The 15689-nt window shown below is 38.6% G+C and overlaps 1 protein-coding gene across 8 annotated transcripts in view; it reads left to right on the top strand.

Annotated features, from left to right (window-relative positions):
- KCNT2 (potassium sodium-activated channel subfamily T member 2) overlaps window positions 1-15689 on the top strand; it is a 537964-nt gene that overhangs the window by 351253 nt on the left and 171022 nt on the right. For all 8 annotated transcript variants that reach the window (XM_072126927.1, XM_072126928.1, XM_072126923.1 and 5 more), the window contains exons 9-11: window positions 6898-7078; window positions 12663-12827; window positions 13814-13950. In XM_072126927.1, coding sequence (XP_071983028.1) covers window positions 6898-7078; window positions 12663-12827; window positions 13814-13950 — 483 coding nt within the window. The remainder of the gene's footprint in view (window positions 1-6897; window positions 7079-12662; window positions 12828-13813; window positions 13951-15689) is intronic.

Below are 15689 nucleotides of genomic sequence, written 5' to 3'. Positions count from 1 at the left end.
TATAACATAGTCATCTTGGCATAAAGCTTAAGTAATTATTTCCTAACTTTCCTGGTTCAGTCCACTATTGATTTATCTTTCTGTGCTAAATCCTAAACTCATTCTGTACTGTATAAGTGCTATCAAAATGACTTGTATGACTTACTGTTGCTGAGGGGAATTTTAACTCTCCCAAGGTTCAGCAATGTAACTTTGTATGTGATGGGGTCTTTCCCTATTCAGAACCATGCATCCACACTACCATTAAATAGATGTTTGGCATATCTCTAAATCAATGAGATTGATCATTTTTAACCCCTTAATGACCACCGTATCGGGATTTTATGGCGGTCATTAAGGGTACTTCTTCTAATGCAACGCCTTTCTACGGCGTTAGCGTTAGGTTGGTGCCAGTGTCGGGCTGTGATGTCACAGCTCAGACCCGATACTAACACTCGGGATCGGAAAGACTCAAATCCCGGGTGTTTAACCCCTTACACGTGCCGTGTAAGCGTGTCCCACGTGGGTCCGAAGAGTGCCCCGAGGCTCCCGGCTCCTCTTTTCGCTGGGTTCCTCCTTCCTGGCAGGACCCGGCTGTAAGTAACTGAGCATGCTCAGTTACTAACACTGTACACTGCAATACAAGTGTATTGCAGTGTAAAGGCTTGAACAATCGATTGAATGAACGCTTGTTGAAGCCAAAGGATGGAAAATTTTTTACATTGCGGTGAGCGGGGGGGAAAAGTGCTAAAAAACCAAAATAAAAATTGATGATTTTGTTTCTGTCCCCCTTGAAATAATTAATAAAATCTCATGAATAACCTTGACACCCCAAAATGAATTATCTATACATTGTATCTCATCCCATACATAATAAGCCCTCATATGTTCACATTAACAAAAGAAAAAAAATTATAGCTTGTACAATTTGACAATACAAATCTGCTGTGACTGGCGCTGCTTTGATCCTATGCTCAGCTGTGCGCCCATACAGCAGTTTACCACCAAATATGGGGTATCAGTACACTCGGGAGATATTGGGCATCAAACGTTGCAGAGAGTTTCATCGTTTCATCTATTATGAAACTGTCAGTTTTGGCCTAAATTAATGTATTTTCCAAAAACATTCAAAAGTTTCTAAATCACAGTTCCCTATTGTTTTAACCCATGTGAAACACTTAAAGGGTTAATAGACTCAATTGAAGTTGTTTTACGTACGTTGAGGGGGTGAACTTTTTATAGTGGGGTAATTTATGGGGTTTAACTATTATTTAGGCCTTACAAAGTCACTTGAAAGCTGAATTGTGCGGCTTTTCATGAAAATGAGAAAAATCGCACCTAAAGTTCTGCACCTCATAACATCCTAGAAAAATGACAGGATGCATAAAATATCATCCCAACATAAAGAAGACATTCCGTAAATGTTAATTAGCAAGCTTTTTGGGTAGTTTTACTTCCTGTCTGGAAAGCAGAACATTTCAAACTTGAAGAATTTTTACAAACTTTTGCCAAATTTTCACTTGTTTTCAGAACAAAACAAAACATTCTCAAAATCACCTGGTTATGTTAAAGCGTTCCGAAGTTATATCTAATTATCGTGAGACATGTCAGGTTTGAGAAATCGAGTTTGGTCATTGAGCTGAAAGGGGTGTCGGTGAAGAGGGGTTAAAGATTTTTATGTTTATTTTTATTTTGATCTTACACAACAGAATACCTCTACAAAGTAACATTGCATAATACAGACTTTTAGTGTAACAGCCAGATAATAGAAGAACACGTCAGGGGTATCATATAAAGAAAAGTTTAGGCAGTAATAAAAGACTACTGAAGTTAAATGATGCCATTTTTGAAGTGCAAAGCTTATCACAATATTTATTTTTACCTTGTTATTTGCTTTTACTTTCACAATCATCAATTAGGAAACTAAATCTCTTTGTCATTCCCCTACCTGGTGTTGAAATACTCGCACTGTGATGCATAGATAATAAAGCAAACTCTATTTACGGGAAACATACTTGTACTTTCTGTAAATGACTGCTAATCTTCTACCTTGCACAAAATCCAAAGTTCAACTTTCTGTAAACAGACAAAATCTATGCTCCTATTTACATTTTGTAGGAGTACAGTGGATGTTCATTGGATTTTGACCTTTTGAGACAGAATTTTGATTAGAGGGGTGGCAAAGATTGACCTCACTACACCTTATCTCCCCACACTTATCTCTTCACTAATTCAGTGTCATTAAATCTTCTGCCCCCCTTTCATGAAATCAAAGTCATTCCTGTGCATTGCCAGCTCCTGCTGCACTTAGTTTCCACAGAGACAACCTGTATACTTTCTCTGCTCTCCAGTACTTGTTCCCTGCTGTGGGGTTGTGGATGCATGTTCCTCTGTGTGAAGAAGCTACCCTAACCAGGGGGATTGTGGGAGATATAGGGAAACATTTACTAAGGGCTTTGTGCCAGTTTTGTGGGAGACATTGCACATTCTTTCTAGTGTGAACTACTTGCACAGGTATTTAAGAAGTGTCCGCGACATATATGTGTTGCACACAACTGTTTTGTGTTGCAGAGCTGCACTAGGCACCATGCAACACAAATTAGGGGGAGTTCTCTGCTCAGTCGGACCGTGCGCCAGATTTAACATGCAAAGTCTGTTGCACGACCTATGTTAAACCAAATAGTTGGTGAACTCTGCTGGGCCAGTGCAGGAAAGCGACACATTCATGATTTCTGGTGCACCCAGCATTATACATGGGCAGAGCACTTTTGGCAGAATAGGGGCGGCCATCTGCAGCAGTGAGCTGTGGAGTGAAGTATAGGAAAACAAAGTATACAGCCCAGGCTTGTAAGGTAAGAGTGTGTAACTATAAATTATACAAAAGAACTGGCCAGTACATATAGTGACTGGAGACCCCCTTTAAGGGTCAGACTTGAGTGAGCTTATGAACATATTGGACTGTAGTTATACAAAGAAAGTATATACCCACTATGTAAAAGAGTCAATCCTCTGTCACAGGTGTAAATAGATTTGTTTTGGTTTTGAGTACACCAAAGCCAATTAGCTGTAAATTAGCTTCTCATTGCACAATGGGCAGGGCCTCACCTACTGATCTACCACTTTCCTTTAACTGACATCCAGGACCTCCCCTTTGTACAATCATTGATATCCCTTATAGGAAAATGTAGAGAGATGAAAAATAGAGCAGAATAAATATTAGTAATATAATATATAGTCTCTGGTGCCCCAATAAACTCATTTTCATTAAAAAAATAATCCTGTATACAGTGGTCAGACCTAATATAAATGCACAAAGTCACAATTATTCTTTTGTTACAGAAGTACATGTCAGTTTGTTCAGCTCCTCCTGCTCTATAACATATATGGCCAATATACCATCTTTTTGGGGTTTTTAATTATTAGAATTTAGAGAATCTAATATGTTTTACAAATTTTTCATTTTTTATAGACAAATTGCCATTGTGTATAATATTGGAGAGTGGTGAAATGTCAGTTTAGTGGTTTAATGTTAAGGTGTTTCTAGGTATAACAGCCAAGCTTCAAAACGAATCTCTAAGGCATAACCAAAAATGGATATCAGAAATATCGGAATGGATTCTTGCTGGACTGTTTGTGGGTATGTGACTTCACCTGGGGCTATGCTTTGCTTGAGGCTGTTTTTAAAGACCAAGCTGCCTCTCTGAGCTGGGGGTATGTTACTGGTGCCAGTCGGACCAATCAGCTGCTGGGGCAGTGTCCAGGCACTCCATTCAAACTCACCTATAACTTTTTTCAGTTGCTGCTGAATAATTGTCTTCTACCTCTTATCCTACTGTCCTTTGTGTCCTTTGCTGTTATACTGACCTTTGCCAGTATCTTGGCATTTCTCGTAGTTTTCTGCAGTGATGGTTCTTACCCAGTTTGTTTGATCTTGGTTGTTATTTGTATTTGTTTGTTATATGTTTCTGTTTTGCATTCACTACAGTTACCAGTGAAGGGAGCAGCTCCTAGTTATCGCCTGTGATTTAGCACAGGGCCAGCAATAAGCAGGTACAGATAATGCAGGTAATTCAGGGCTCACACCTTTTCTTTAACTTTCAAGATAAGGGATTAATGACATTCTGTGAGTCCTGGCCGATGTTGGCTACAATTCAGAAATCTGGGGAGTGAGACTTCCATTTAGGGGGTGCAGAATGTCACATGAGTAGTTTTTAATTGCAAAATAAATGGAGCTATGCCATTGTGACCTGCCGTATATAAAATTGTCAAGTTCACGTTAGTGTAGGGGCCAAAATTGCACCTTTTAACAAACTTGGTTAGGCTACGGTTGCAGATCATTTTTGTAATACAGTACACGGGCCTGCTCCAGTTTAGGTCTGCATGAACATAAACAACATTGGTCTCACTCAGGCGAACATCTGCAAAAAGTGTGTCCGTGTTTGCGTGGGTTTCTTCCAGGTCCTCTGGTTTCCTCCCAAACTCCAAAAGTGTACTGATAGGTTGATTCAATTATGAGCCCCATGGGGACTGGAAACGGCTTGGCAAGCTCTGTGCAGCGCTGCATATAATGTGTGCGGTATATAAATGAATAATTAGTATTATATTCTTATGACGCCTAAAGTACATTTAGAACAACTGCTGTTTTACATAAGATGAATATTTCTATTATTTTTCATTTTACATTATTTGTTTTCAGAGAAATAGCAGGTGGCAACACGTGGCACATCTCATTCATTTTCAGTCATGTGGTGCCCTCTGCAGTTAACTATATACAACTGCACTGCAAGAAGTTAAAACAACTGCTGCGCAAATTTTAAAAAAAATTATATATATATATATTACAAAAAAAGGAGGCAGCACTTCCAATAAAGTGAAAAGTGAGGAATTCATTTCACCTCATGTGCAACGTTTTAGCTTGAGTCAGCCTTTTTCAAGCACAACAACATGGTGTGCAGGCCAGATATACACTGGTACAAACTAGTGAGGTAATCAATGAATCAATGATTTCACATCCTTTAACATAATAACTACAATTTTCTTTTTTATAGAGTTAATACAAATTGTTAATAAAAATAAAAAGTTACAATCCCGTATAGTTAAACAGTGTCAATAAAGTAGTGTAATAAAGTACGATATTGTGTATATAAATATATAAAGCTCAAGAACAGACCATCCAGATGAAGTTAACACCCACCTACTTGTAATACACAATAGCCGTTAGCTTCAAAACAAAATCAATCATTCTGCTGGAAGTGTGTCATAGTGATCACAGTCATGTAATTCAGCAAAAGAGGAAGCAACAGTACACCAGCCCCATCTTGGATGTGTGTCAGAATGACATCACAGTCATGTGATCCAGCCAGACAGGAAGCATCAGTATAACGGCGCCATCTTGGAAAGGGGCAACATATCTATTGAGCTGCATTGTAGCAGTAAGGGATACTTCATAAGAGTAAATTTATGTAAATAGGTAAAGGATAAGGCTTAGGGATAGCACCCTATGTCTTTGTTTTCTGATTGTGCAGTCATGCTTCTAGCTATATAACTAATATTATGCCTGAAACCATACCAGTTAGGTGGTACATGGTTATTAATTTTATTGTTGAATATTTTTATTGCATGAGTTATTCATAATTATCTATTGCCAAGTAATTTAATCACATACTATTTATCTAATACCTTCCCTACAATGGATGTGTATACACTTTCACAGTTTTACACTTATAGTTAGACTCATTTATATTTATGTGCACCTGTATATGTATATATATTTACTTTTGTATTTACTTGGAGCATGTAGACGGAAGCAATTCGCTCCTGAAATGTGAATGCAAAGTCTGAGAATTTTTTTTTTTTAATCCAGTGATGTGTTCACTTCCATGTCACTGAGGCAGTGTACCGAATAGGCCATCTGTTTTTTTCATTATGTTTACCCCAATATCCAGATGCCTAGAGAACACAAGAACCCCTACCCACACCCTAAAAATATTTTTTCCAACCATAGCACAACCTAACAACACATTTTATCCTAGCCACTGGGTTTTTCAAACTCTACTACTCCATGGAGTTTATGATTTGTTGATGTCTTTTTTTATCTGGCTTTTCCCGTCTTGCAGCAAAATAGAGAAAAAAATAAGAACATGGCAAAATGTCATGGCCGCAAAGCCATAAAAACCTACTCACATATGTATAAATTTCATAGCATTTTTCATAGCAAGTCCTACAAAAAAATTGTGTAAAGGAAGCCTTAGTCTATCATTTTTCCTTAGCTGCAGGGATATTGGAAAATAACCAATTCAGAATCTTTATCAACTTCAGATAATTTAGATAACAGCTTAGTCCACGTCCAAGTCTACACTAGTGGTGCTAAGTCTACAATAACTGAAACACTCAATACCTCAAAAAAGGATCAAACACTTGGGTAAGTGATTTGGATCTGGTGTAGATCTTAGTGCACCCAAATGGAATTTATATCCTCCAGACGTGAGTTAGTTCTTTTTCTTTTGTCATTTGTTATATTGTTGAAGCTGCTTTACATGCCTTGATGATATAATGCCCTTTTTCCTGATTCATCCTGATAAATAAAGCATTGAAGAAGAGGGAACTACAATACAAAACTGTACAATATCACAAAACAACAGATGATAATGCCCTATGAACAAGATTATCTGCCCAAACGTATATTGTGCAACTTTGCTAATAGAAGTGATCCCAGAACACTTACAATTATGAACCAGTCTTTTTCATTGGGATAGTTCCCCCACTGTAAATATATTCTGTATGTGGAAACCGGCATAAACAGAAATTGTTGAGGAGTAAATGCATTCATTTTTGTGCCATTTGAGCTAAAGGGATACCAGATTTGTAGCTGTAATTGGTTGCGTTTTTTTTTATTGAAATGTTTTGTGTGTTTTTCAGCATCTGTGGAATTCAGCACCTGGAGCGAGCTGGAAATAATTTGACGCTGTTTGATTCTCTATACTTCTGCATTGTTACCTTTTCCACTGTGGGTTTTGGAGATGTGACCCCACAAATCTGGCAGTCAAAACTTTTGGTTGTCATAATGATCTGTGTTGCATTAGTTGTTCTCCCAATCCAGGTAAAAAAATCAACCACCTATAATAACCTCATTTGCATAACCTCATTTGCAAGTTTCCAATTTCCACAGGGGGAAAAGTAAAAATTACACAGTAGCCATTTAGAGGGATTATATACCAATGGTACTTATATCTTATCCGAAGGATAGTGAAAAGTGTTAAGTACTATATGCTGGGAAGCCTAGTGATCACAAGAGATCACCTAAACCCCTGTGTGTATTGAACAGTAGAGTTAATGCATGACCACCACTTAATTTATTATTTGTAAATTACAAAATTAAAGGGAACTTGTCAGCAGAAATTGACCTAACCAACCACTATTATTATGTTCTCGTAGTTAAATTCCTTTCAGATCATAAATTCTTATTGGTGGTCAGCTAATCAAAAGAAGACCCACCAAATGCCATCCCCTTCTTAATTAAACACATCAAAACAATAAAGTTTTCAGTGATTTATGTTGTGGTTAAAATGTAACCTTAAATAAAAACTACAATAAAAAAATTGTATAATTATGATTATTATAATACTGAGTCTAAAAAACAGTTAAATCCTACCTAGTCACTGTAATCTTGGGTATTAAACCAGTTTATTACTAGGTTTATAGAAAGAAAGGAAATTTGCAGAACTGCTAGGTGTCATAAGACAGCTGAGAAACTGCTCTTCCATGCATGGGGACCCATGCATGGGGACTAAGCTGACAAAGAAACCTGTTGGCCTAGCCTAAGGCCCTTCAGTGACTGATGGAGAAACCTGTATTGGTGGTATTAAGAGGTTGAAGGTTATGTTTAATCACAATATAAATCATCCTAAACTTTATTGTTTAGATACCTTTCAGTTCATGTTTCTTTCATGGCCGAGCCTGGTGCCATAATCAAAAAAATCTAAATTGAAATGAGTTTGCATAACGTCAGGGAGGCGGATAATTTACAACTGAAGTCAAGCTCTCCCCACCGCAGAATTCCCCACCCACTGTGATTCACGGTACTGCATCAAGGTGCAACATAGCTGTCTGTAAGACTCATATAAATTATATAATGGAATTTTGAGGCAGGGAAATCTTCACCTAAGCACTAAGCTTTCTAGTTTTGGGACTTAATACAAACATTTACCTCAACCATTTATCTCAAAATAGGATTTCTGGATTGTGCCACCATGATGCCCATGAAAGAAACATGTTGTAGAAGGTGTTAAACAGTTTTGCAACATACTGGTCGTAGTTTAATTCAGTATGTTGACCAGTTTCCTTATGGAAAAAGCAAATGTAGTGAGGGTCGTGCATGTGCACTTTAAACAGGGGCTTTAGGGATCTTGTTCTGAAAATCTCTAAGGGTCTGACTGTTTGGACCACCATCAGTCTTATGGGTCTCAGTTGCAAGGATGCATAGACATCGCTACATTCACTTCTATGGGACAATAATCAATAATCCATCAGTATAATAAAATAAAGAAAATATAACAGCTGACAAAATAAATGAATCATATAAGACTCATATATTGATAAATGTAAGCAGATTGCATAGCAACTCTAAATAAGTAAATTCTGCATTTAGAAAAATTACATGTACCATAAAAGTATATTCAATGCAAAGAAAGTTTAAAGGGGTGTTCCCATTTCAGCAAATTAATGTTATTGTTCATATTATAAAAAGTTGCACTCTACTTGACCACCCATATTGAGTGTTCATTATCAAAAGACTGCTGTGGGACATGAAGTTACTTCCGGACATTTCAAAAGCAATTTGCTTTTCTACGCAATCACTCCAGCAGTGAAGGTCTTATCCAATGACAACAATCTAATTTCTTAAGAACCATATGATTACATTTAAGGAAAATAATCTTCACACATGCACATTTTTTAATAATATGCAATTAAAGGAATCTATCTATCTAGCAGGTAAATTAAATTAAATGTCAATGCCCAGATGGGAAAACCATTTAACTTTATCCTTGATTTAAAGGAAACCAACCATTTGTTTTTATTCATTGTGAACCAAACATACCTTGAGAATGCTGTAGCTATACTGATGCAGAAACATACCGTGTTTACTCCCTGATCCAAGTCGTTTTGCTAAAAAAACAATTATAAAATTCAGGACCTTGTGCGCCGGCTTCCTGAGATTTAAAAGGGCAGGGTGCTGTTAATTGGCGCTGGCCGGCTGCCAATTCTGATAAATTCCCTGCCGGATCTTTGTGCTTCCATGCCTGAGAGAAAGCTGTATACCAAGCCCTTTGTGATTTTGCTGATTTTCCGTTGTCCTGACCTACTGCCTGTCCCCGGCCACGCTTCTGCCTCACAACTTTAAACTTTGTCTTGGCTGCCACCACGGATAAAGTTGCGCGTGCGGAGTGCACTGGTGGTAACATGCTGCAGCAAGTCCAACCCATCTTTGTGGTGGGCTCTGGTGAAAACCGGGTGCCACTTAGACTCTGCTCCCAGGTGTTGGCTTCCATCACCGTCCGCGGTAGTCCACTTGGTCCACTACCCCTGATGCCTGACAGTAAGATCCGGCCATGGATCCCGCCAAGGTTCCGCTTCCTAAACTGTCCAGCAGTCCCAATGTATTTCTACACAAGGCCATAAACTTGTGTAAATGCCAAAACAAACATGTAAAAACATTTAAAAAGCACTAACAGTGCATGAAGCAAGCCAATAGATCCAGTGCCTAAGGTATAAAACATAGTGGCTTTAACCAGATAAAGTGCAACATCAGTAAGGTAAAAAGCATCAGATCCATAAGTGTCTACTCTTTACACCCATGATACATGGATAATTATGGATTAACTATTTTTTGCACAATAACTTGTTGCACTTTATCTGGTTAAAGCCACTTTGTTTTATACCTTAGGCAATGGATCTATTGGCTTGGTTCATGCACTGTTAGTGCTTTTTAAATGTTTTTAAATGTTTGTTTTGGCATTTACTAATACAAATTTATGAATTGTGATATACCATGGACATCTCTGTTTATTTATATAATTTAAGCTACTCATCTGGACATTAATCAGCTGTTATTTCTGGACCCTATCTTGTATATTTAATAAAATGCTCCAGTGCTTGACTGGCAGACTGCGAAGATTCTTCACTAGGGTCCAAAGTGCCAGTCACGCTGTCTCTCGGTTCCTCCACAAAGTCGGGTATACCGATTGTCCGTACCCAAGACCATGTCAACATATATCGAAGAGAATCTACAGAAAGGGTTCATCCGCAAGTCTTCGTCTCCTGCCAGTGCTGGATTCTTTTTATTGGCAAAGAAAGATGGTACTCTTTGCTCCTGCATAGACTATCGTGGGCTTAATAAAGTTACCGTCAAGAACCGTTACCCACTACCCTACATCACGGAACTCTTTGAACGTCTGCGTGGGGCTAAGGTCTTCACTAATTTGACATTCAGGGGCCATATAATCTCATCCGCATCCGTGAAGGGGATGAATGGAAGACTGCCTTCAACACTTGAGATGAGCACTTCGAGTATATAGTCATGCCCCTTAGACTCTGCAATGCGCCTGCTGTCTTTCAAGAATTTGTCAATGACATTTTCATAGACCTGTTATATACCTGTGTTGTGGTCTACTTGGACAATATCCTGGTGTTCTTTACTGACCGGGATTTCCCATGTACAACAAGTTCTCAGGTGTCTAAGGGCCAATCACCTATATGCAAAACCTGAGAAGTGCCAGTTCCACCAAAAGAGTCTTCCGTTCCCTAGGTATATAATTTCTGACAAGGGTCTACAGATGGATCCCACCAAGGTGTCTGTGGTTCTCCACTGGCCTCGCCCAGTAGGACTTCAAGCTATATAGAGATTCCCTGGCTTCACTAACTACTACTGGCAGTTCATAGCACATTTCTCCACCCTTGTGTCGCCTATTGTGGCGTTAACAAAGCAAAACTCTAAGCTCTGGCCTCCAGTGGCTGAAGAAGCATTTTCTAAATTGAAGTCTGCCTTTGGGTCAGCTCCAGTTCTCGCGCAGCCTGATACGGAGAAAGGGCCCAATGGCCGAACGATCAACTGTGGTTTCTTCTCAAAGACTTTTTCTGCTGCAGAGAGGAACTACTCCATAGGTGATCAGGAGCTTCTGGCCATAAAACTTGCCTTGGAAGAGTGGCGTTATCTGCTGGAAGTTCATCATCCAGTCTGTATCTGAATGGATCACAAGAATCTCCTATACCTATCCAGCAGAGAAGAATGTTAAGGTTGATGCTCTCTCTCATGCCTCTGATGTGATTGAGGAAGGACCGGCTCCTTGTCATATTGTTCCTCCGGAACGGCTGGTTATTGCCGCTCCTGTGGATCTGCAGCAGCTTCCTCCCGGCAAGGCTAATGTCTGACCTGCTCATCATAAGAGAAAACTAATTTGGGGCTCTTGTGTGCAGAGGTCTGCCGCTCTCATATCTTGTTACTACTGGTGGCCAGATCTGGTCAAGGTGGTTCAAGATTTTCTCGAGTGTTTGCACTTCCTGTGCTCATAACAAGTCATCATGTCTCAAGCCAGCAGGTCTGCTCTGGCTGTTGCTAATACCCAGTTGCCCATGGATCTCCCATTTCCTTCCGGTAATACAGTCATCTCGGTGGTAACAGATTGGTTCTCCAAGATGTCCCACTTTGTGCCTCTTCCAGGTGTGCCGTCAGCTCCTTGTCTTGCCAGTCTGTTCTTTCTCCATGTAGTCCGGCTACATGGTCTTTCCCTGCACATTGTCTCAGACCGTGGGGTCTGGTTTGTTTCCAGGTTCTGGTGTTCCCTCTGCAATCAACTGCAGGTCAAGCTGGACTTCTCCTCTGCATACAATCCTAAGTCTAAAGGGCAGGTTGAAAGAGTCAACCAGACTCTGGGCTGCTATCTGCGACACTTTGTCTCTGCTTGACAGGGCGATTGGTCCTCCCTCTTACCTTGGGCGGAATTTTCTTATAATTCTCTAGACTCTGAATCTGCCGGTGATGCTCCCTTCTTCATAGTCTACGGATGACTTCTACAACCACCTCTTACTTTTGCCGTTCCTTCTGATGTTCCTGCTGTAGAAGAACTGGTGCAAGATCTAAAGTCCATCTGGGAGCAAACTCACCACTCTCTACGTCGGGCATCCGCCCGAACCAAAACGCAGGCAAAACGTAGGCCTCCCAGTCTTCTCGCCTGAAGATAAAGTCTGTCTGTCCTCCAGATATGTCCATTTGAAGATCCCTGGCTACAAACTTGGTCCTTATTTTCTGGGCCCATTCGAGGTACTAAGGGGCCGACGCCTCGCACTTAAGAATCAGCTAAGGCCGCCAACCCACAGGAATAAGGGCTTGTAGCGCTAATCGGACCTCCGCCACCAGTGGGCTCCTGTAATATCCTCTTCTCCCACAGGAAAGACTTTTTAACATTTTGGAATAAATATTAAACTTTTTAAACAAACGGTGAGTGCCAGCTCTCTCTTTTTCTATTTTCACATATACTAACTATAGGAATTTGTCAATGCTAAAAGCTGAGCACCTTCATACGAATCTCCTGCAAAGGGTTACCTGGGATAATGAACTTTTGAAGCATAGAGCCCTTCTATTGATTCTCTCTTTGCCTTTATTATTCATGTCTGTTTGTATCTTTCAGTTTGAACAGTTGGCTTATCTGTGGATGGAAAGGCAAAAGTCAGGGGGAAACTATAGCCGACACAGAGCACAAACAGAAAAACATGTAGTATTATGTGTCAGCTCATTGAAGATTGATCTACTAATGGATTTCTTGAATGAATTCTATGCACACCCAAGGCTTCAGGTACATTTTATTATTACTTAACTATCATTGCTTATAATTCAGCATTGACCTTTATATTGTAAGTTGTGTTGTGCTTTTCATGCCGTAACATAATGTAATGTCAAGCAGATATTATGAACTGGTGTTTTTTGTTTTGCTAATGCTTTAATTGATCGTAGACAATGTATGATAGGTGTGGTGTCAGGTACTGCTGAACTTTCCATATAACATAACATAAAAGGGCTGATTAATACACTTGAATTTATATCAAGTTGGCTCAGACATGATGGCCTATCATATGCCTGGATATGCAAAAACTTACAATCTGCAGTCATCCTGATGCTTAAAATCCCAGAATCTTTAACCACTTCATGTTGAATAGGCATCTCTAGCTTCTGTCATACTATTGCACTCCAGTCTCACCACTGGGTTAAATTGTACACACATTTTTGAATAGAGAATTGTAGGCTATTATAATGGATATTGGATCATTGTCTATTTTGGAAATATAATCAGAAGGACAAAGGTAGACCAATTGGGTTATAAGTTATCTTCAACACAAAGGCAGCTGGGTGGACTGGCTAACACATTAACCACTTAAAACAGATTGGGGACAGATGCATTATATGTCTCACCAGTATAAGACTCAAAAGCCATCCCCCCACACTCACCATCGTGGGCGCAATTGCTGATTATATTGTGAGCCTACCTCAGTTTTACACCAGGTCCAACCTGGTATAGAACTGTGCTATAGCTTGTGCTTGAACTTGGCGCATGCTGTAGCTACTGTGCAGACTCAGGGTGTCCGAACCAACACCATGGTCTGGTGCCACCCCCTCCCAGTGCAGTGAAAAAAAAGTGCACTGTTTGATTTAATTGTTCAGATCCGTGCCACTAACTGGAGGTCGTAAGAATAACTAGTACTTGGGCTCCATATGCTACTATATTTAACAAACAGCCCACTGATCTGGTTTGCGTATATTGAAGCAATTCCCTACTGAATACAGGACTATTATGTGGTGATCTTGTGTCCAACTGAGATGGATGTCCAAGTGAGACGTGTCCTTCAGATACCTATGTGGTCCCAAAGAGTCATCTACTTACAGGGCTCAGCACTTAAAGATCAAGATCTATTAAGAGCAAAGTAAGTACATATTTGATTTTTTTTTTAAATTGTACTATTTAACACATACCATTTGTAACAATTGAGATTGTTACAAGTTAAAGTTTAACATGGAATAGTATGTGTCCTTTATATACAAAATAAAAATTAGCTTGAGTAGAGCTACATCATTTGAACATTTGTCATTTTGCTGTGAGTCAATATTTCAAAACTGAATTTCAAGAAACAACATATACTGTTGCTTTTATAGTATCGACCCAATGAAATACAAATTTTTCAAGACATTCTTTGTAGGTTTCACAACACATGCGCTTTAAGAAAATATAAGAAAAGGGGTTTTCCCATCTGGACATTCACATTTAATTTAATTCATTTGCCATGTGTAAACATTTCTTTAATTGGATGTTATTAAAAAAATGTTCCTCTGTTAAGATTTTCTCATAAATTAATTTCTCATAAATGTAGCCATATTGTCCCTTAGAAACGAGATAGCTTCCTCGAATACATCCACCTCACATTCTGGCAGGGGTGGCCAGACATGCACTACTGAGTCCTGGATTCAGCGTACATTACCACAGGACGGCTGTGGGACATGTAGTAACTCCCAGACATTTCATATACAAAAACCTTTGTTTCTTTGGGCAATCCCTCCAGCAGAGGTGGCCGTATCCAAGGAGTTAATCTTGTTTCTAAAGGACCATATGACTACATTTATGAGAAATTATCTTTATCCAGGTAAATTATTTTTAATGACATCTAATTGAAGAAATGTTTATATATGGCAGATTAATGACACTGAATGTTAATTCCCAGATGAGAATATCCCTTTAATTTATGATGAAATGACAGGAAATAGTTATAGGTTTTGTCTTGTGAAAAACATTATTACTATTATTATTATTATTATTATTATTATTATTATTATTACTATTATTATTATTATTATTATTATTATTATTATTATTATTATTATTATTATTATTATTACTATTATTATTAAATGTTGATAATAAAATATAATTAATAAAATGTACTAACATATACTCTTGTGAATTTGAACACTATCCTGATTTTAGAACTAATTGCATGGTCTCAATATTTACACTGTCAGGTTAATTCTATCCCTGCTAATTTATAATATCTAAGTCTCCAGTCAAGGCTGAGAATAGAGAAGGTAGAGAATAAGACTGATATAGCTAATGGCCTGAGCCACATATCAACTTTCTTTATACGTGTCACTGATACAGAGATTTGTAGGAAGCTCTCCTATTTTGGAATGCACTTACAGGGTGGTGTTGGTGGAGTGAGACAGAATCTAGAAATTGGGAGCAGCATTCAGACTAACAATATGTTTATTTATATTATTTCTTTAGCAATATATTAATTTAATATACTTTTAATGAGGTAACATCAAAAAATGGTTTCTATATTTTTATAATGATGATGATGATAATAATAATAGAATTTATAAACGTTCCATAGACTCAATGTAATTCTTGAGTATGACATAATGGCAAACAATATAATGTTTAAACACTTTTCTAGGAGAAATTCCACAGCATAGGAGAAAACTGTTTTAATGTATGTTATGGAAGGGATAAGTATATTTTATGAAAATGACAATTTGAACTTAATTAAGTATTTATTGGGGCAGATTTATTTACCCGGTCCATTCACGATCCAGCGGCGTGTTCTCTGCTGTGGATTCGGGTCTTCCAGTGATTCACTAAGGCAGTTCCTCCGAAATCCACCAGGTGTCG

The sequence above is a fragment of the Engystomops pustulosus genome, chromosome 10 (genome assembly GCF_040894005.1).
Source record: "Engystomops pustulosus chromosome 10, aEngPut4.maternal, whole genome shotgun sequence".
NCBI lineage: Eukaryota > Metazoa > Chordata > Amphibia > Anura > Leptodactylidae > Engystomops > Engystomops pustulosus.
This window is presented reverse-complemented; position numbering and strand designations above follow the sequence as displayed.